General features: G+C 50.9%; 2 protein-coding genes across 2 annotated transcripts in view; one reads left to right on the forward strand and one right to left on the reverse strand.

Moving 5' to 3' along the window:
- lrrc61 (leucine rich repeat containing 61) overlaps positions 1–9,117 on the forward strand; it is a 45,990-nt gene extending 36,873 nt beyond the window's left edge. The window contains exons 8-9 of the mRNA XM_078200142.1: positions 5,995–6,117; positions 6,247–9,117. Coding sequence (XP_078056268.1) covers positions 5,995–6,117; positions 6,247–6,332 — 209 coding nt within the window. The 3' untranslated portion in view covers positions 6,333–9,117. The remainder of the gene's footprint in view (positions 1–5,994; positions 6,118–6,246) is intronic.
- Positions 1–21,965, reverse strand: part of slc25a44a (solute carrier family 25 member 44a) — a 352,818-nt gene that overhangs the window by 109,433 nt on the left and 221,420 nt on the right. The window lies entirely within an intron of this gene.

Below are 21,965 nucleotides of genomic sequence, written 5' to 3' on the forward strand. Positions count from 1 at the left end.
ACCTCCCCCACACTGCACCAAAACCCACCGAGACACTTACACCACCCCCACACTACACCAAAACACACCGAGACACTTACACCTCCCTCACACTGCACCAAAACACCCCGAGACACTTACACCTCCCTCACACTGCACCAAAACACCCCAAGACACTTACACCTCCCCCACACTGCACCAAAACACACCGAGACACTTACACTGTCCCCACACTGCACCAAAACACCCCGAGACACTTACACCATCCCCACACTGCACCAAAACACACTGAGACACTTACACCGCCCCCACACTGCACCAAAACACCCCGAGACACTTACACCTCCCCCACACTGCACCAAAACACCCCGAGACACTTACACCACCCCCACACTGCACCAAAACACCCCGAGACACTTACACCGCCCCATACTGCACCAGACACACCGAGACACTTACACCTCCCCCACACTGCACCAAAACACCCCGAGACACTTACACCTCCCTCACATTGCACCAAAACACCCCGAGACACTTACACCGCCCCCATACTGCACCAAAACACACCGTGACACTTACACCTCCCTGACACTGCACCAAAACACCCCGAGACACTTCCACCGCCCCCATACTGCACCAAAACACACCGAGACACTTACACCTCCCCCACACTGCACCAAAACACCCCGAGACACTTACACCTCCCTCACATTGCACCAAAACACCCCGAGACACTTACACCTCCCTGACACTGCACCAAAACACCCCGAGACACTTACACCTCCCTCACACTGCACCAAAACACCCCGAGACACTTACACCTCCCCCACACTGCACCAAAACACCCCGAGACACATACACCTCCCTCACACTGCACCAAAACACACCGAGACACTTACACCGCACCACACTGCACCAAAACACACCGAGACACTTACACCGCCCCCACACTGCACCAAAACACACCGAGACACATACACTGCCCCCACACTGCACCAAAACACACCGAGACACTTACACCTCCCCCACACTGCACCAAAACACCCCGAGACACTTACACCGCCCCCACACTGCACCAAAACACCCTGAGACACTTACACTGTCCCCACACTTCACCAAAACACACCGAGACACTTACACCTCCCCCACACTGCACCAAAACACACTGAGACACTTACACCGCACCCAAACTGCACCAAAACACACCGAGACACTTACACCTCCCCACACTGCACCAAAACATCCCGAGACACTTACACTGCCCCCACACTGCACCGAAACACCCCGAGACACTTACACCTCCCCGACACTGCACCGAAACACCCCGAGACACTTACACCTCCCCCACACTGCACCAAAACACCCCGGGAAACTTCCACCACCCCCACACTGCACCAAAACACCCCGGGAAACTTCCACCACCCACACACTGCAGCAAAACACCCCGATACACTTAGACCGCCCGCGCACTGCACCAAAACACACCGAGACACTTACACCTCCCCCACACTGCACCAAAACACACCGAGACACTTACACCTCCCCCACACTGCACCAAAACACACCGAGACACTTACACCTCCCCCACACTGCACCAAAACACACCGAGACACTTACACCTCCCCCACATTGCACCAAAACACCCCGAGACACTTACACCTCCCCACACTGCACCAAAACACCCCGAGTCACTTACACCTCCCCCACAATGCACCAAAACACCCCGAGACACTTACACCTCCCCCACACTGCACCAAAACACCCCGAAACACTTACACCGCCCCCACACTGCACCAAAACACCCCGAGACACTTACTCCTCCCCCACACTGCACCAAAACACCCCGAAACACTTACACCGCCCCCACACTGCACCAAAACACACCGAGACACTTACACCGCCCCCACACTGCACCAAAACACCCCGAGACACTTACACCACCCCCACACTGCACCAAAACACCCCGAGACACTTACACCGCCCCATACTGCACCAGACACACCGAGACACTTACACCTCCCCCACACTGCACCAAAACACCCCGAGACACTTACACCTCCCTCACATTGCACCAAAACACCCCGAGACACTTACACCGCCCCCATACTGCACCAAAACACACCGTGACACTTACACCTCCCTGACACTGCACCAAAACACCCCGAGACACTTCCACCGCCCCCATACTGCACCAAAACACACCGAGACACTTACACCTCCCCCACACTGCACCAAAACACCCCGAGACACTTACACCTCCCTCACATTGCACCAAAACACCCCGAGACACTTACACCTCCCTGACACTGCACCAAAACACCCCGAGACACTTACACCTCCCTCACACTGCACCAAAACACCCCGAGACACTTACACCTCCCCCACACTGCACCAAAACACCCCGAGACACATACACCTCCCTCACACTGCACCAAAACACACCGAGACACTTACACCGCACCACACTGCACCAAAACACACCGAGACACTTACACCGCCCCCACACTGCACCAAAACACACCGAGACACATACACTGCCCCCACACTGCACCAAAACACACCGAGACACTTACACCTCCCCCACACTGCACCAAAACACCCCGAGACACTTACACCGCCCCCACACTGCACCAAAACACCCTGAGACACTTACACTGTCCCCACACTTCACCAAAACACACCGAGACACTTACACCTCCCCCACACTGCACCAAAACACACTGAGACACTTACACCGCACCCAAACTGCACCAAAACACACCGAGACACTTACACCTCCCCACACTGCACCAAAACACCCCGAGACACTTACACTGCCCCCACACTGCACCGAAACACCCCGAGACACTTACACCTCCCCGACACTGCACCGAAACACCCCGAGACACTTACACCTCCCCCACACTGCACCAAAACACCCCGGGAAACTTCCACCACCCCCACACTGCACCAAAACACCCCGGGAAACTTCCACCACCCACACACTGCAGCAAAACACCCCGATACACTTAGACCGCCCGCGCACTGCACCAAAACACACCGAGACACTTACACCTCCCCCACACTGCACCAAAACACACCGAGACACTTACACCTCCCCCACACTGCACCAAAACACACCGAGACACTTACACCTCCCCCACACTGCACCAAAACACACCGAGACACTTACACCTCCCCCACATTGCACCAAAACACCCCGAGACACTTACACCTCCCCACACTGCACCAAAACACCCCGAGTCACTTACACCTCCCCCACAATGCACCAAAACACCCCGAGACACTTACACCTCCCCCACACTGCACCAAAACACCCCGAAACACTTACACCGCCCCCACACTGCACCAAAACACCCCGAGACACTTACTCCTCCCCCACACTGCACCAAAACACCCCGAAACACTTACACCGCCCCCACACTGCACCAAAACACACCGAGACACTTACACCGCCCCCACACTGCACCAAAACACACCAAGACACTTACACCTCCCCCACACTGCACCAAAACACACCGAGACACTTCCACCTCCCCCACACTGCACCAAAACAAAACCGAGACACTTACACTTCCCCCGCACTGCACCAAAACACACTGAGACACTTACACCTCCCCCACACTGCACCAAAGCACAGCGAGACACTTACACCGCCTCCACACTGCACCAAAACACACCGAGACACTTACACCACCACCACACTGCACAAAACAGACCGAGACACTGACACCACCACCACACTGCACCAAAACAGACCGAGAGACTTACACCTCCCCCACACTGCACCAAAACACACCGAGACACTTACACCGCCCCCATCCTGCACCAAAACACACCGAGACACTTACACTTCCCCCACACTGCACCAAAACACACCGAGACACTTACACCTCCCCCACACTGCACCAAAACACACCGAGACACTTACACCGCCCTCTCACTGCACCAAAACACACCGAGACACTTACACCTCCCCCACACTGCACAAAACACACCGAGACACTTACACCTCCCCCACACTGCACCAAAACACCCCGAGAGACTTACACCTCCCCCACACTGCACCAAAACACCCCGAGAGACTTACACCTCCCCCACACTGCACCAAAACATACCGAGACACTTACACCACCCTCACACAGCACCAAAACACCCCGAGACACTTACACCTCCCCCACTGCACCAAAACACACCGAGACACTTACACCGCCCTCACACAGCACCAAAACACACCGAGACACTTACACCTCCCCACACTGCACCAAAACACACCGAGACACTTACACCGCCCCCACACTGCACCAAAACAGACCGAGACACTTACACCTCCCCCACACTGCACCAAAACACACCGAGACACTTACACCGCCCCCACACTGCACCAAAACACACCGAGACACTTACACCTCCCCCATACTGCACCAAAACACACCGAGACACCTACACCTCCCCCACAATGCACCAAAACACACCGAGACACCTACACCTCCCCCACACTGCACCAAAACACACCAAGACACTTACAGTGCCCCCACACTGCACCAAAACACACCGAGACACTTACATCGCTACCACACTGCACCAAAACACCCCGAGACTCTTACACCTCCCCACACTGCACCAAAACACATCGAGACACCTACACCTCCCCCACACTGCACCAAAACACACCAAGACACTTACCGTGCCCCCACACTGCACCAAAACACCCCGAGACACTAACACCTCCCTCACACTGCACCAAAACACACCGAGACACTTACACTGCCCCCACACTGCACCAAAACACACCGAGACACTTACACCTCCCCCGCACTGCACCAAAACACCCCGAGACACTTACACCGCCCCCACACTGCACCAAAACACACCGAGACACGTACACCGCCCCCACACTGCAGTGCATCTTGTAGACGGTACATACTGCTGTGACTGTGCGTCAGTGTTGGAGGGAGTGAATGATCATTTCTGTAGGTGTTTTGGTGGTCTTGAAATATATCGGAATGGTTCGCATTATTTGCTGTGGCTCAGTGAGTGGCAGCTCTCTCGTTTCTGAGTCACACAAACGCCAGAGTTTTATCCACCAGATGCTTCAGCGCAGTCTCAATACGACGGTGAATCAGAGCTTCATCCACCCCCGCAGGCGCGGTTAGTAATCTCACCGTCATCCGAGGCAGAGTGGGGGGACTTCATCTGGGTCCAGACCAATATTAATCCCTCAAACAACATCACCAATACTGGTCATTATCGCATTGGCTGGGTGTGGGAGCTAACAATGTGCAAATTGCCTGTTTCCAAATTACAACGGTGACTTCTATTCATGGGACAAGGGCATCGCTGGCTGGGTCAGCATTATAGCTCCTTCTTGAGGGCATTGAAGAGTCAACCACATTGCTGTGGCTTTGGAGTCACATGTAGGCCAGACCGGGTAAGGACGGCAGATTTCCTTCCCTAAAGGACGTTAGTGAACCAGATGGGTTTTTACGACAATTGACAGATAAAGTTTTAAAGTTTATTTATTCGTCACAAGTAAGGCTTACATTAACACTGCAATGCAGTACTGTGAAATTCCCCACTCCAGTGCCTGTTCGGGTCAATGCACCTAACCAGCACGTCTTTCAGAATGTGGAAGGAAACCGGAGCACCCGGAGGAAACCCACGCAGACACTGGGAGAACATGCAGATTCCACACACAGTCACCAAAGACTGGAGTCGAACCCGGGTCCCTGGCTCTGTGAAGCAGCAGTGCTAACCACCGTGCCGACCACAGGGTCATCATTAGATTTTTAATTCCAAATTTTTATTGAATTCAGATCCCACCATCTGCCATGACGGGGTTTGAACCCAGGACCTCCAGAGCATTGCCCTGGGTTTCTGGATTACTAGTCCAGCGACAATACCACGAGGCCACTCCCTCCACAGGACTGCACGATGGTTGGCTGTGAGGTGGTTTGGGACATTCAGAGGTAGTGAAAGTCGCTATATAAATGAAAAGTTTGTCTTTATTTTCAGAAGTGTGCAGCAGTGGTGCTGTTGGCGAACGACTTGGCCCAAAGAAATGGGTGGAGGACGGTTACTGGGAGCTTAAACCTGTGCGGAAAACCCAGTCTGACGAAGCTGTGGAGCAGTTTTACAGTAAGGGTTATTTTCTGAGCGATTGATCCCATTTGAAATGTCGTTCCGCAAAGTGTTCTTCCTAAAAGCTCAGTGATGTTGATGAATGTTTCTGACACGCCCTTTATCCTCCTGTTTGATACTTCCCAGATATTTTGAAAGAATGCCGGGAGCTCAACAATAAGGCTGCTGACGTCATTGCCAGAACAGACAGGACGCTGAGCAGTACCAAGTAACTGAGAAGCACGGACAACAGGCACAGTTACTCACAGAGACTCGAGGAATACTGAAGCAGCTGTCCCCCCACTGAAACTGGATTGGTTTTAAATTTAAGGAATCCCTATCGAAGCCAAAGAAAGGCACGTTGGTCGATGCTTATGCAAATTTTTAGGTGCTGTAGTTCACACAAGCTTACCTCCTCGCCTTGTCCCATGCTTGTGGAGAGGGGGGCCCTTCAAGCTCCCTTTTGTCCTCCTCGAATGGAAGGAGATACCAATGATTCTTTGTGGACTATTGTTGATTATCCTTGGGCGGGATATTAGCAGAACCATTCCTCCAAAGGTGTGCAGGTTAGGTGCATTGGCCAAGCTAAATTGCCCCTCTGACCCGGGATGTGTAGGTTAGAGGGATTAGCGGGGTAAATACGTGGGGTTATGGGGATAGGGCCTCGATGAGATTGTTGTTGGTGCATACTTGATGGGCCGAGTGGCCTCCTCCTGCACTGTAGGGATTCTGTGATGTGACCCAGAAAAAGACCCAGGGGTGGCATAGTGGTTAGCACTGCTGCCTCACAGCTCCAGGGACCCGGGTTCGATTCCCAGCTTGGGTCACTGTCTGTGTGGAGTCTGCGCGTTCTCCCCGTGTCTACGTGGGTTTCCTCCGGATGCTCCGGTTTCCTCTCTCAGTCCAAAGATGTGTGGGTTAGGTTGATTGGCCATGCTAAATTGTCCCTTAGTGTCCCAGGATGCGTAGATTAGAGGGATTAGTGAGGTAAATATGTGGGGTGACAGGGATAGGGCCTGGGTGGGTTTATTTCTGGTGCAGACTCAATGGGCCGAATGGCCTCCTTCTCCACTGTAGCGTCTCTATGATTCTATGAAGACATCTAACCTGCATGGAATGAAATCTATTCTTCTACCTCACGTGTTGCAGACAGGATTGCGTTGTTTGTCACTTTTACCCTTTCACTGTTACTCCACCTTTTTTTAAGTCATTGAGTCCCTTGGAAAAAAAAATGCATTTTTTAAATTATGTTTGAAGTTTGGCAAATTAGCTGGAATAAATCACTCATGTTTATTCCTGTTGTGACTAAATAAACCGATTAGTCGCGGTTGGCCTGTGTTGGATTTGAAATACGGCACCCATTTTGAACTACACTCTGTTTCCGACCATCTCAGGATGGCCAAACAAGATGGCCACCAGTCCCCATCTGCACGTGCTCAGTGGTCCACACATGCCCAGAAATTCAATGACAGCAACCCATTGGCAATTTTTTTTGCTCTTGTGGCAATAGTTTTTCAATAACCCTGGTATGTTCCCATTATTTCCCATGGTAAAAATAGGCTGAATGTTTTTTAAAATATAATTAGAAGCTGCAAACCAAGGATTTTGTTTTTCTCAATGTTAAAATCTAATTGTTCTTTTAAGGCCTTAATAATTAAAAGACTCAGGAACTTTGCTGCACAGTATAGCACAGTGAAGAGCAACCTAGGATAGTGCGTGGGCCACGTGAGTGGCCTCTCCTTCATCTCAGTGGGCCGCAAACAAAGGAGATTGTCATCGACTTCAGGAAGCATAGAGGAGAACATGCCCCTGTCTATATCAGCGGGGATGAAGTAGAAATGGTCGAGAGCTTCAAGTTCTTAGGCGTCCAGGTCACCAGCAACCTGTCCTGGTCCCCCCATGCCGACACGTTAGTTAAGAAAGCCCCACCAACCCCTCTATTTTTTCAGAAGACGAAGGAAATTTGGCATGTCCCCTATGACTCCCACCAACTTTTACAGATGCACCATAGAAAACTTTCTTTCTGGTTGTATCACAGCTTGGTGTGGCTCCTGCTCTGCCCAAGACCGCAAGAAATTTGGGATTCACGCAAGCGAATGAAGCCCAGTCCATCAGGCAAACCAGCCTCCCATCCATTGACTCTGTCTACACTTCCCGCTGCCTCGGCAAAGCAGCCAGCATAATTAAGGGTCCCACACACCCCGGACATTCTCTCTTCTGCCTCCTTCCGTCGGGAAAAAGGTACAAAAGTCTGGGGTCATGTACCAACTGACTCAAGAACAGCTTCTTCCCTGCTGCTGTCAGACTTTTGAATGGAACTAACTCGCACTAAGTTGATCTTTCTCTACACCCTAGCTATGACTGTAACACTACATTCTGCACTCTCTCCTTTCCTTCTCAACGAACGGTATGGTTTATATAGCTCCCAAGAAACAATACTTTTCACTGTATACTAATACAGTATACATGTATACTAGTTGTTCTCACTGGAAAGACGAAGGGTGAGGGGTGACCTAAGAGAGGTGTATAATATTATGAAAGTCATAGATAGGGTGAACGGTGGGAAGCTTTTTCCCAGATCGGTGGTGACGTTCACGAGGGGTCATAGGTTCAAGGTGAGGGGGGGGGAGGGGGGGGGAGGTTTAACACGGATATCAGAAGGACGTATTTTACATAGAGGGTGGTGGGGGCCTGGAATGCGCTGCTGGGCAAGGTGGTGGAGGCGGACACACTGGGAACGTTTAAGACTTATCTAGATAGCCACATGAACGGAGTGGGAATGGAAGGATACGAAAGAATGGTCTAGTTTGGACCAGGGAGCGGCGCGGGCTTGGAGGGCCGAAGGGCCTGTTCCTGTGCTGTATTGTTCTTTGTTCTATGTGACAATAATAAATCAAATCACTAACCGTGACCCCGTGAATAAGATTAAATACATTTAATACACACCAAATATTTTATAACGAGTTGTAGAAAATGCTTCATCACTTATATATTAATAGAACTGTCATCAACTTCAGATGGTAACACAAAAGGAATATTGACACTTTGGACACAGAGGGAGCACACGGCTCTCACAATCAGTGTTGTGAGCAATCAGCACTCGCCTCACTTCACTCACCCTCGCTTTATGCGAATCACTTCAGTCACACCGGTAGGAAAAAAACTACACGGACGGAAATCAGTGGAATCTGGCAACCCCGCGTCTGGGCAACGGTCAACAAAATGTCTCATGGGGCCGCACTCAGAACCCAGATGGGCCACATGTGGCCCCCAAGTCGCAGGTTGCCCGCTGCTGGTTTAGCATCTGAAATCCTCAGTCTGGATTATCCCATATAACCTGTTAAATGCTTTTACTGTTAGAATATGGGGCTCCTTCGGAGAGTTGGGGCAGACTCGATGGGCCGAACTAGGCAGCATATGTGGAGAGAGGGAGGTGTTGGATATGCGGAAAGTAAATGGTAAACTGCTTTTAGCTGATGAAAGTGAACCAGTGTTTAAGATCCAGACTTTGAGAGCAGTAGCGCTTCCTGTCTGGGTGTGTTTTACCAAAGGTGAACGAGGGCACTGCTAATACACGCTATATATTTACATTATATAGGGAGTGGGTTAGATCAGTTGGCTGGACAGCTGTTGGATGCAGAGCGATGCCAACAGCACAAGTTCAATTCCCGTACTGGCTGAGGTTATTCATGAAGGCCCCACCTTCTCAATCTTGTCCCTCGCCGGAGCTGTGGTGATATATAGAATATAGAAACCCTACAGTGCAGAAGGAGGCCATTCGGCCCATCGAGTCTGCACCGACCACAATCCCACCCAGGCCCTATCCCCACATATTTACCCGCTAATCCCTCTAACCTACACATCTCAGGACTCTAAGGGGCAATTTTTAACCTGGCCAATCAACCTAACCCGCACATCTTTCAGACTGTGGGAGGAAACCGGAGCACCCGGAGGAAACCCACGCAGACACGAGGAGAATGTGCAAACTCCACACAGACAGTGACCCGAGCCGGGAATTGAACCCGGGACCCTGGAGCTGTGAAGCAGCAGTGCTAACCACTGTGCTACCGTGCTGCCCCTGATCCTCAGGTTAAATCACCACTTCAAAGGGGAGAGCAGCCAATGGTCATCTGGGACCAGGGCGACTTTGTATATAATATATATATATGAAAGAGAGCAGACAACCTAACCCCTCGAGCAGGTAAAGATCTTGGATAAATAATTAAATGGAAGGATTTGCAAGGGCGATGCGGAAAGAGCGCCAGAGTGCTTGTGCTGGCATAGTCATGAGGGGCTGAATGGCCTCCTCCTGTGCTGTTTGATTCTATGGGTGAGATTCTCCTCGCGGTGGGAAGAGGCATGCCGTTGCCTGGTGGCGGGATCTTCCACTGAAGAACGGGATTCCACCCACGCTGTGGGGGGGGGGTGCCGCCAGCGTGAAGAGCCAGGAATTTCCAACCTACGTCTTTTCGATGGCATCAGCAGCAAGTAATTTATCTGAGAACGTCTTAGAGAGGCGGAACTTTCTCCCACCAGGACTTGGCATGGGAAAATCGCCGCCACAGGATGGACACAAGGACCGACGTGCCATCATTTCCCACGAGTACCCTGTGACCAACATGCAAACAGAGAAAAGGTAAACACATTAGGCCCAGTGGCCCTCCGAAATGGGGAGTTCATTCAAAAAATAAATTGAAACATTGAGCCCTCCAGTCTGTTGGAGGCTTTTGGGAGTCCAGGCCTTACTCTGGCCCAGCTGACCGTTGAACCAGTGGGTCTCAGTGTTCCAGCAGCAGTGTTTAGTGCAAAAGCTTATTGAATAACATCACCCCCGACCCCCTCCTGCCCCCAGCTGCCGAATGACATCATTTCCCCAGGATTTTGTCACCATTTCTTTGGTCCTAACACCACAAATGGGCGGCACGGTGGCACAGCGGTTAGCACTGCTGCCTCACAGCGCCAGGGACCCGGGTTCGATTCCCGGCTTGGGTCACTGTGTGGAGTCTACACATACTCCCCATGTCTGCGTGGGTTTCCTCCGGGTACTCCGGTTTCCTCCCACACTCCAAAGATGTGCGGGTTAGGTGGATTAGCCGTGATAAATGGTCCATTGGTGTCAGGGGGATTAGCAGGATAAATATATGTGGGGTTACAGGGTTGTCGGTGCAGGCTCGATGGGCCAAATGGCCTCCTTCTTCACTCTGAGGATTCTATGATCTCTTGGATATGGTCGGTGTTACGTTTCAGAACCTTCTCTCTAATCTCGCTTAATTAAGGATCACCAAGTGGGAGTTGTGTGGCGCAGACATGGGGAGTGCCTCTGAGCCAAAAGTTCCAGGTTCAATTCCCACGCCAGGACTTGCTGGCCATGGAAGGTGTGTTTGTTATGCGGATATTGGGCTGGTTATTCTCACTGGGGTTTCACGTGACTCCTCCCACCATTACAAAACTATACGCCCTCACGAACTGATGTTTCAAGTTGGGACATGCATTGCAGATAATTCGACAATTGCACAACCATCGCAAACACAGTAAGTGCTATTTTCAGTTTACTTGCAGTGTCTAGAGATTAATACTGTAAAAGTTTATTTATTAGTGTCACAAGTAGGCTTACATTAACACTGCAATGAAGTTACTTGAGAATCCCCGAGTCGCCGCACTCCAGTGCCTGTTCAGGTACACTGAGGGAGAATTTAGCATAGGCAATGCACCCTAACCTCCTCACAGCACCAGGGACCCGGGTTCAATTCCGGCCTTGGGTCACTGTCTATGTGGAGTTTGCACATTCTCCCCATGTCTTTCTTCCGGGTGCTTTGGTTTCCTCCCACAATCCACAGGTGTGTGGGTTAGGTTGATTGGCCATGCTAAAATTGACCCTAGTGTCAGGGGATTATCAGGGTAAATATGTGGGGTTACGGGGATAGGGCCTATGGTCGGTGCAGACTCGATGGGCCGAATGACCCCCTTCTGCACTGTAGGGAGTCTATGATTCTAACCTACCTATCTTTCGGACTGAGGGAGGAAACCGGAGCACCCGGAGGAAACCCATGCAGACACGGGGAGAACGTGCAGACTCCGCACAGACAGTGACCCAAGCCAGGAATCGAATCGACGCTGTGAGGCAGCAGTGCTAACCACTATGCCACCGTGCTGCTGTGTAGGGTTTTGCAACAAAGGAGCAGGACTATTTAGTAAGGTTTTGTGTTTAGTGATTCATATACACTTAATTGTCTTAGAGTACTGTAGTCATGTTCATGTGTATTTGTCTTTTAGTTTAATAAAGAGTCTTCAATAATTGTTACACGACAACTGGGCTAGTTATTCTCGCTGTGGTTTCACGTAACTCCTCACACATTCCAAAACAAAATTATACACCTCCACGAACTGGTGTTTCAAGTGGGGACACCATCGCAGACAACATCAGCGTGGCTCATGACACCAAGGCCCAACCAAGTCATTACACACGAAGATGCAAGGGTGAGGCATCACCAAAGACAGATTCATTCCAGCTCCTCAGCCGCCAGGCAGTCCTCATGGTAACTGAACACAAACATGTATTGTAAATAGTTATATCCTTTGGAAGGGGAGGGAATTATCTTTAAAAAGCAAGTGAAATGTTAGAGTCATAGACACATGGAGTCATAGAGTTTTACAGCACAGAATGAGGCCCTTCGGCCCATCATGCCTGCGCCGGCTATCAAGCACCTATCCTAATCCCATTTTCCAACACTTGGTCCGTAGCCTTGTGTACTATGACATCTAAATGCTTCTTAAATGTTGAGAGAGTTCCCGCCTCTACCAGCCTTTCAGATTCCCACCGCCCTCTGGGTGAAACAAGTTTTTCCTCAAATACCCTCTAAATCTCCTGCCCCTTACCTTAAATCTATGCCCCCTGGTTCGTGACCCTTCTACTAAGGGGAAATCTTTCCACCAACCATGGTGGGGGATTATAGATAGGGTTGAACAAAAAGAACAAAGAACAATACAGCACAGGCCTCCATGATCTCCATGGCAGATAAATGCGAAGTGATGCATTTTGGTAGAACTAATGTAGGAGGGAGTTATACGATAAATGACAGAACCATAAAGGGTGTAGATACGCAGAGGGACCTGGGTGTGCAAGTCCACAGATCCTTGAAGGTAACGTCACAGGTGGAGAAGGTGGTGAAGAAGGCATATGGCATGCTTGCCTTTATAGGACGGGGCATAGAGTATAAAAGTTGGGGTCTGATGTTGCAGTTGTATAGAACGTTGGTTCGGCCGCATTTGGAATACTGCGCCCAGTTCTGGTCGCCACACTACCAGAAGGACGTGGAGGCTTTAGAGAGAGTGCAGAGGAGGTTTACCAGGATGTTGCCTGGTATGGAAGGGCTTAGTTATGAGGAGAGATTGGGTAAACTGGGGTTGTTCTCACTGGAAAGACGGAGGATGAGGGGTGACCTAATAGAGGTGTACAAGATTATGAAGGGTATAGATAGGGTGAACGGTGGGAAGCTTTTCCCCAGGTCGGTGGTGACGTTCACGAGGGGTCATAGGTTCAAGGTGGGGGGGGGGGAGGTTTAACACGGATATCAGAAGGACGTATTTTACACAGAGGGTGGTGGGGGCCTGGAATACGCTGCCGGGCAAGGTGGTGGAGGCGGACACACTGGGAACATTTAAGACTTATCTAGATAGCCACATGAACGGAGTGGGAATGGAGGGATACAAAAGAATGGTCTAGTTTGGACCAGGGAGCTGTGCGGGCTTGGAGGGCCGAATGGCCTGTTCCTGTGCTGTATTGTTCTTTGTTCTTTGTGCTCAACCATATCTATAATCCCTCATAATTTTGTACAATGGTGGCACAGTGGTTAGCACTGCTGCCTCACAGCACCAGGGACCCGGGTTCGATTCCTGGCTTGGATCACTGTCTGTGCGGAGTTTACACATTCTCCCCGTGTCGGCGTGGGTCTCCCCCAGGTGCTCAAGTTTTCTCCCACAGTCCAAAAGACGTGCTAGTTAGGTTCATTGGCAATGCTAAAATTCTCCCTCAGTATACCTGGACAGGCACCAGAGTGTGGTGACTAGGGGATTTTCACAGTAACTTCATTGCAGTGTTAATGTAAGCCTACTTGTGACACTAATAAGCTTTAAACTTTAAGGTCCCCCCCCCCCCCCCCGCCCCCCACCTCAGCTTTTTCTGTTCTAAGGAAAACAACCCCAGCCTAATCAGCTGAAACGCTCCAGCCCAGGCAACATCCTGGAGAATCTCCTCTGCACCCTCTCTAGTGCAATCACAACCTTAATAAGTTATAATATGTTTTCAAGGGACAGCAGCATGACATCACTAGAAGGGACGTGTGTCATGTAATCCCGTCTTAGTTTCACTTTTGCTTTTGTGCAGAGCACACACACATAGCTCTGCTGCTGATGAGCTCAAGCTTTTTGTCCATGTATATCTGTTCCCATGTACCTGGTCTTAATAAATAAACTACAATGTGTTAATCCAATTCCTAATAAGTGATTGGAGCCTTTATCATATTTATAACCTACAGACAGGTCTACTTTGTGTAATCTCTCATTGTAGCTTAACCCTTAGTGTCCAGGTATCATTCTAGTAAATTTCATTTGATTTGATTTAATTTATTATTGTCACATGTATTAGTATACAATAAAAAGCATACCGTTCATAGGGAAAGAAAGAACAAACAAAGAACAAAGAACAGTACAGCACAGGAAACAGGCCCCCCTTGGTCCAACTAGACCAATCGTTTGTATCCCTCCATTCCCAGGCTGCTCATGTGACTATCCAGGTAAGTCTTAAACGATGTCAGCGTGTCTGCCTCCACCACCCTACTTGGTAGCACATTCCAGGCCCCCACCACCCTCTGTGTAAAACATCCCTCTAATATCTGAGTTATACTTCGCCCCTCTCACCTTGAGCCCGTGACCCCTCGTGATCGTCACTTCTGATCTGGGAAAAAGCTTCCCATCGTTCACCCTATCTATCCCCTTCATAATCTTGTACACCTCTATTAGATCTCCCCTCATTCTCCGTCTTTCCAGGGAGAACAACCCCAGTTTACCCAATCTCTCCTCATAACTAAGACCCTCCATACTAGGCAACATCCTGGTAAACCTCCTCTGCACTCTCTCTAATGCCTCCACGTCCTTCTGATAGTGCGGCGACCAGAACTGGACGCAGTACTCCAAATGTGGCCTAACCAGCGTTCTATACAGCTGCATCATCAGACTCCAGCTTTTATACTCTATACCTCGTCCTATAAAGGCAAGCATACCATATGCCTTCCTCACCACCTTCTCCACCTGTGCGGCCACCTTCAAGGATTTGTGGATTTGCACACCTAGGTCCCTCTGTGTTTCTATACTCTTGATGGCTCTGCCATTTATTGTATAACTCCTCCCTACATTATTTCTTCCAAAATGCATCACTTCGCATTTATCTGGATTAAATTCCATCTGCCACCTCTCCGCCGAATTTTCCAGCCTATCTATATCTTGGTGTATTGCCCGACAATGCTCTTCGCTATCCGCAAGTCCAGCCATCTTCGTGTCATCCGCAAACTTGTTGATAACACCAGTTACACCTTCTTCCAAATCATTTATATATATCACAAATAGCAGAGGTCCCAGTACAGAGCCCTGCGGAACACCACTGGTCACAGACCTCCAGCCGGAAAAAGACCCTTCGACCGCTACCCTCTGTCTCCTATGGCCAACACAGTAAGAGTTTTAACAACACTAGGTTAAAGTCCAACAGATTTATTTGGTAGCAAATACCATTAGCTTTCAGAGCGCTGCTCCTTCGTCAGATGGAGTGGAAATGGATAGTCACATTTCCACTCCATCTGATGAAGGAGCAGCACTCCGAAAGCTAATGGAATTTGCTACCAAATAAACCTGTTGGACTTTACCTGGTGTTGTTAAAACTCTTACTGTGTTCACCCCAGTCCAACGCCGGCATCTCCACATCATGACTCCTATGGCCAAGCCAGTTCTCCACCCATCTAGCCACTTCTCCTTGTATCCCATGAGCCTTAACCTTTTTAACCAACCTGCCATGTGGGATTTTGTCAAATGCCTTACTGAAATCCATATAGACGACAGCCACTGCCCTTCGTCAACAGAAAGGAGAGACTAAATATACACTGCAAGGTAAATAGATCCTTTCTAAGATGCGTTGCCCAGAACTGTTGACATGATCAATTGTAACAAGGGCTTTGTGTAGCTCAAAGAAGACTTGTACTGTAAAATAGGAGCTATAAATATAATTCAGGAGAAACTTCTTGATCGAGAGAGTGGTAAGAATTTGGTAACTGCTAGAGTAGTTAATGTGAATAGCACCTTAGGGGAAGGTTAGCCACACAAAGAAAAAGGAATAAGAGGTTAAATCATAGAAACCCTACAGTGCAGAAGGAGGCCATTCGGCCCATCGAGTCTGCACCGACCACAATCCCACCCAGGCCCTACCCCCACATATTTTACCCGCTAATCCCTCTAACCTACGCATCCCAGGACTCTAAGGGGCAATTTTTAACCTGGCCAATCAACCTAACCCGCACATCTTTGGACTGTGGGAGGAAACCAGAGCACCCGGAGGAAACCCACGCAGACACGAGGAGAATGTGCAAACTCCACACAGACAGTGACCCGAGCCGGGAATCGAACCCGGGAGCTGTGAAGCAGCAGTGCTAACCACTGTGCTACCGTGCCGCTAAATGTAGAGAGGGTGAGATGAAGAGAGGTGGGAGAAAGCTCAGTATGGGCCAGGTGAAATGGCCAGTTTCTGTGCTGTAAGTACAATACTACCCCATTAGCGTGGCATAATGTGCAATTATTTTGGTCATTTCTGAAATGTGCTGTGTCCAGCTTTCCACGTCAGAAATCTGATTCTGGAGAGACAGCTGCAGAGTGAGACAGGCGAGTTCATGAAACTCATGTTGATGAAGCTTTGGTGGGGGTCAGTTTAACCCTTTGCAGACAGTGAGTGCCACAACATTGGCCTGGGTGAGTTCAGAAGAGGAGGAGCCGAGTGGTTCTCAGTGACAGGGGGTGGGGTTGAGAGTCAGTCAGGGTGGAGCCAAGTCTGATTGACAGTGGGCAGGGCCAATCCTCTGACAGTGGGCAGAGGGGTCAATATCTGATTGACAGTGGGTGATGGGTCAATATCTGATTGACAGGGGTCGGGGTAAATTGTCTCTGATTGAGTAGATGGGATCAATATCTGACTGAGAATGGGTGAAGTCAAGTGTCTCTGATTGACAGTGAGCGGGAGTCAAGTGGCTGACGTGGATAGTGTTGCGGTGAGGTCGGTCCAGATGTTTGACTGGAACCGGGACTTATTGGAATCAGAAGCAGATGGGAAGCAAAGAGTAGGAATATATGGATTTTTTTTCCGATTGGCAGGCAGTGACTAGTGGGGTTCTGCAGGGATCTGTGCTACCATCCCAATTGTTCACATTATATATTAATGATTTGAGAGAGGGAATTGAATGTATTTTCTCCAAATTTGCAGATGATACAAAGTTGGGTGGGAGGGTGTGGTGAACCATCGTTGGTTCACCACTGGGGTTGTTATTGTGTTACTGTTGGGCTAGGGTGTTGTTGTTATGGGGGTTGTACTATGTTGTTGGGATAGGGTGTTTACCTGTCCTAAGTGTTATCATGGCACACTCCAGTGGGGTCCCGCCTCCGGTGGCAGGGTATAAGACCCCCTGCTCCGGCAGGACCCCTTCAGTCTGAACGGGTGAATTTGTGTTAGTAGTTTCATTGTTAATGTATTAAAGCCTTCAGTACTAAAGCCTTGTTTCCGGGTGCTCATTGAGGTGCATCAATTTAATACATTAACTGAGAATATGGAGCAGATCCTAAAACCGGATCGTCTGACACTGGACCCACGTGCGGTCGGTGCAGCTAACACGTTCGAACATTGGTGGAAGTGCTTCGAGGACTACCTGGCAGCCTCGGTAGCTATCACTACGGACAGTGATAGACTCCAGGTCCTCCACGCAAGGGTAAGCGACACGATTTACCTAGCCATTCGTGCAGCTTCCACTTACCAGGGTGCCGTCGAGCTCCTAAAGAATAGGTACATTACGCCACCCAACGAGATTCACGCTCGTTATCTCCTCGCTACACGACGTCGGCAGTCGGGCGAGACCATAGAAGACTACGCCAATGAACTCCTGCAGCTTGCCAGGGCTTGTGACTGTAAGGACGTCTCCGCCGAGCAGTACATGCACGACCTCGCCCGAGACGCGTTCGTAGCAGGGGTAGGGTCCTCGTACATCAGACTTAAATTATTAGAAAAGGGTAAACTCAACTTGACCCAGGCAATGGGGATGGCCGTGAGGTTGGAGGCGGCGTCGAAGAGCTTGGCGCTGTACCCCGAGGACCACGTGCAGTCAACGTGGTTGGAGCAAGCTCTGCTCCCTCCTCGCCCCGCGAACCCGCGCTCCCAGATCGATTCGACGACGGCGGCAGCTCCAGGGGGCCAGCGATGCTATTTTTGCGGTGGGGCTAAGCATCCACGGCAGCAGTGTCCGGCAAGAACGGCAATCTGCAGCCAGTGCGGTAAAAAAGGCCACTACAGCAAAGTCTGCAGGTCCAAACCTAAAAACGGCAGTGCAGCTTGTAACCCTCCAGAACGGAGACCATCTCCTTCGGCGCTGCAGTACCCACGAGGTCCGACCACGTGCGACCTCAGGACGGCGCCATCGTGGCAAACAGAGGAGGAGGAAGACCACCAGGAGTCGCTGCGCTTGGCGCCCTCGCCCATGTGCGATTCATGGGGGCGGCCATCATGGTCCACGACGACTAGGAGCGACCAGCAGGGGTCCTCAGCATCCACATCGGCAGCATGCAGTGACGCCCAGGGGCCAACGGTGGCGTCGATCTCTCTGGATCAGACCAGGCATTTCAGACTGGAACATTCTATGATGGAGGTAAGGGTTAGTGGCAGAACTGTAAATTGTCTGTTTGACAGTGGGAGCACCGAAAGTTTCATACACCCTGAAACTGCTAAAAGGTGTGGACTCCGGGTTCTCCCTGCCAAGCAGACCATTTCCATGGCATCACAGTCCCGGTCTGTACCGATCCAAGGACGATGTATGGTAACTCTTGAGGTACAGGGCACAGTCTACGAGCAATACAGGCTCCTTGTGTTACCTCACCTTTGCGCGCCAATTCTCCTCGGACTAAATTTTATGGTCCACATGAAGAGTGTGATCCTACAGTACGGTGGGCCACTCCCTTCACTGGCCGTAGGGAACCAGCCGCAGCCTCCAAATTGCCCAAAACGCCCCGCGTGCAATCTATCCACCCTGAAGATCACGACACCATTCCTTTTTAAAAATCTGGTACCTGGCTGCAAGCCCATCGCTACTAAAAGTAGGCGTTACAGCGCTGAGGACCGGATCTTTATTAGATCTGAGGTTCAGCGGCTCCTCAAGGAAGGGATCATACAGGCCAGTGCTAGTCCGTGGAGAGCGCAGGTCGTGGTAGTCAAAAGCGGGAACAAACCTCGGATGGTCATCGACTATAGTCAGACCATTAATAGATACACGCAGCTGGATGCGTATCCTCTCCCGCGCATTTCTGATATGGTCAATCAGATTGCGCAGTACCGAGTGTTTTCTACCATAGACCTTAAGTCCGCCTACCATCAACTCCCCATCCGCCCAGAGGACCGACAATATACGGCCTTTGAGGCGGATGGTCGTCTATACCAATTCCTCAGGGTTCCATTTGGTGTCACCAATGGGGTCTCGGTCTTCCAGCGTGCTATGGACCGAATGGTGGACCAGAACGGGTTGCGGGCTACCTTCCCGTACCTGGATAACGTCACCATCTGCGGCCATGACCAGCAGGACCATGACACGAATCTCCAACACTTTCTGCGCACTGCATCTCGCCTGAATCTGACCTATAACAGGGAGAAGTGCGTATTCCGTACGCGTAAGTTAGCCATCCTAGGATACGTGGTGGAAAACGGGGTCATTGGCCCTGATCCAGACCGTATGCGACCACTCACTGAACTTCCCTTGCCCGCTAGCACGAAAGCACTCAGGAGATGCCTCGGGTTCTTTTCGTACTATGCACAGTGGGTCCCCAACTATGCGGACAAAGCTCGTCCGCTCATTAAGTCCACGACCTTCCCACTTACGCCGGAGGCCCAATTGGCCTTCAAGGTTTTGAAAAGCGACATTTCGAAAGCCACGATGCACGCGGTGGATGAATCCATCCCCTTCCAGGTGGAGAGTGATGCATCTGATTTCGCCCTAGCCGCCACACTAAACCAGGCAGGCAGGCCCGTCGCGTTTTTTTCCCGCACCCTTCAAGGCCCCGAAATTCGGCACTCAGCGGTGGAGAAGGAGGCTCAGGCCATTGTGGAGGCAGTCAGACACTGGCGCCATTACCTGGCAGGTAAGCGGTTCACCCTGATCACGGATCAACGATCCGTGGCGTTTATGTTTAGTAACACGCAGAGGGGCAAGATCAAGAACGATAAGATCTTGCGGTGGAGAATTGAGCTCTCCACCTATAATTACGATATTATGTATCGTCCAGGGAAGCTCAATGAGCCCTCGGATGCCCTCTCGCGCGGAACATGCGCCATCATGCAGGAGGACCGCTTGAAGGCTCTCCACAATGATCTGTGTCATCCTGGAGTCACCAGACTCTACCACTTCATAAAAGCCCGCAACCTACCCTACTCGGTGGAGGAGGTCAGGTCAGTTACTAGAAGTTGTCGGATTTGCGCAGAATGCAAACCACACTTTTATCGACCAGACCGGGCACATTTGGTCAAGGCCACTCGCCCTTTTGAGAGGCTGAGTGTAGATTTTAAGGGCCCCCTTCCCTCAACGGATCGGAATGTCTATTTTCTTAACATAATAGACGAATTTTCCCGGTTTCCGTTTGTTTTCCCCTGTGCGGACACGTCGACTGCCACCGTCATCAAGGCATTCAGTGAGCTTTTTACCCTGTTCGGGTACCCCTGCTATATTCATAGCGACAGGGGCTCGTCGTTCATGAGCAACGACTTGAGGCAATTCCTGCTCTCATTCGGGATTGCCTCTAGTAGAACCACGAGCTACAACCCTAGGGGTAACGGACAGGTGGAAAGGGAGAATGCTACAGTCTGGAAGGCTGTCCTACTGGCACTGAAATCCAAGGGCCTTCCAGTCTCCCGGTGGCAGGAGGTCCTTCCAAATGCGCTCCATTCTATCCGCTCCCTCCTGTGTACGGCAACCAATGCTACTCCCCACGAGAGGATGTTCTCATTCCCTCGGAAGTCGTCCTCGGGGACCTCATTGCCAGCCTGGTTGACATACCCAGGACCCGTCCTTCTGCGGCGCCATGTGAGGGCTCGCAAGTCCGACCCCTTGGTCGAACCGGTCCAACTCCTCCACGCCAACCCTCAGTATGCCTATGTGGCATATCCTGACGGGCGAGAGGACACTGTCTCCATTAGAGACCTGGCGCCCGCAGGGGACGTAGCAACTCCTGTCGCTCCTATTCCCCCAGTCACAGATCCACTACTCCTCATTACTTCCCCAGACGTGGCGCGGTCAGCACCGGGACCAGTGCATAACACTTTTACTCCCATGTACAGCTTGCCTGAGACTCGGAGATCGGCGCCACCATCATCACCACCACCACCACCACCAAACGTTCCAGGATCCCCTGCACCATCGCCTCATCAGGGCCGGCCGGCCCGGGAGTCTTTGAGGGGACAGCCAGATGTTGTTTTGAGAGAGCCACCGCAAGCACCTGCTCCGGTTTCGCAACCGGTGTTGAGAAGATCGCAGCGTCGGTGTGGTCCTCCAGACCGTCTGGACTTGTGAATCCTGTTATTTTTTTTG

This window comes from Mustelus asterias, chromosome 29, assembly GCF_964213995.1.
Source record: "Mustelus asterias chromosome 29, sMusAst1.hap1.1, whole genome shotgun sequence".
Classification (NCBI taxonomy): Eukaryota; Metazoa; Chordata; class Chondrichthyes; order Carcharhiniformes; family Triakidae; genus Mustelus; species Mustelus asterias.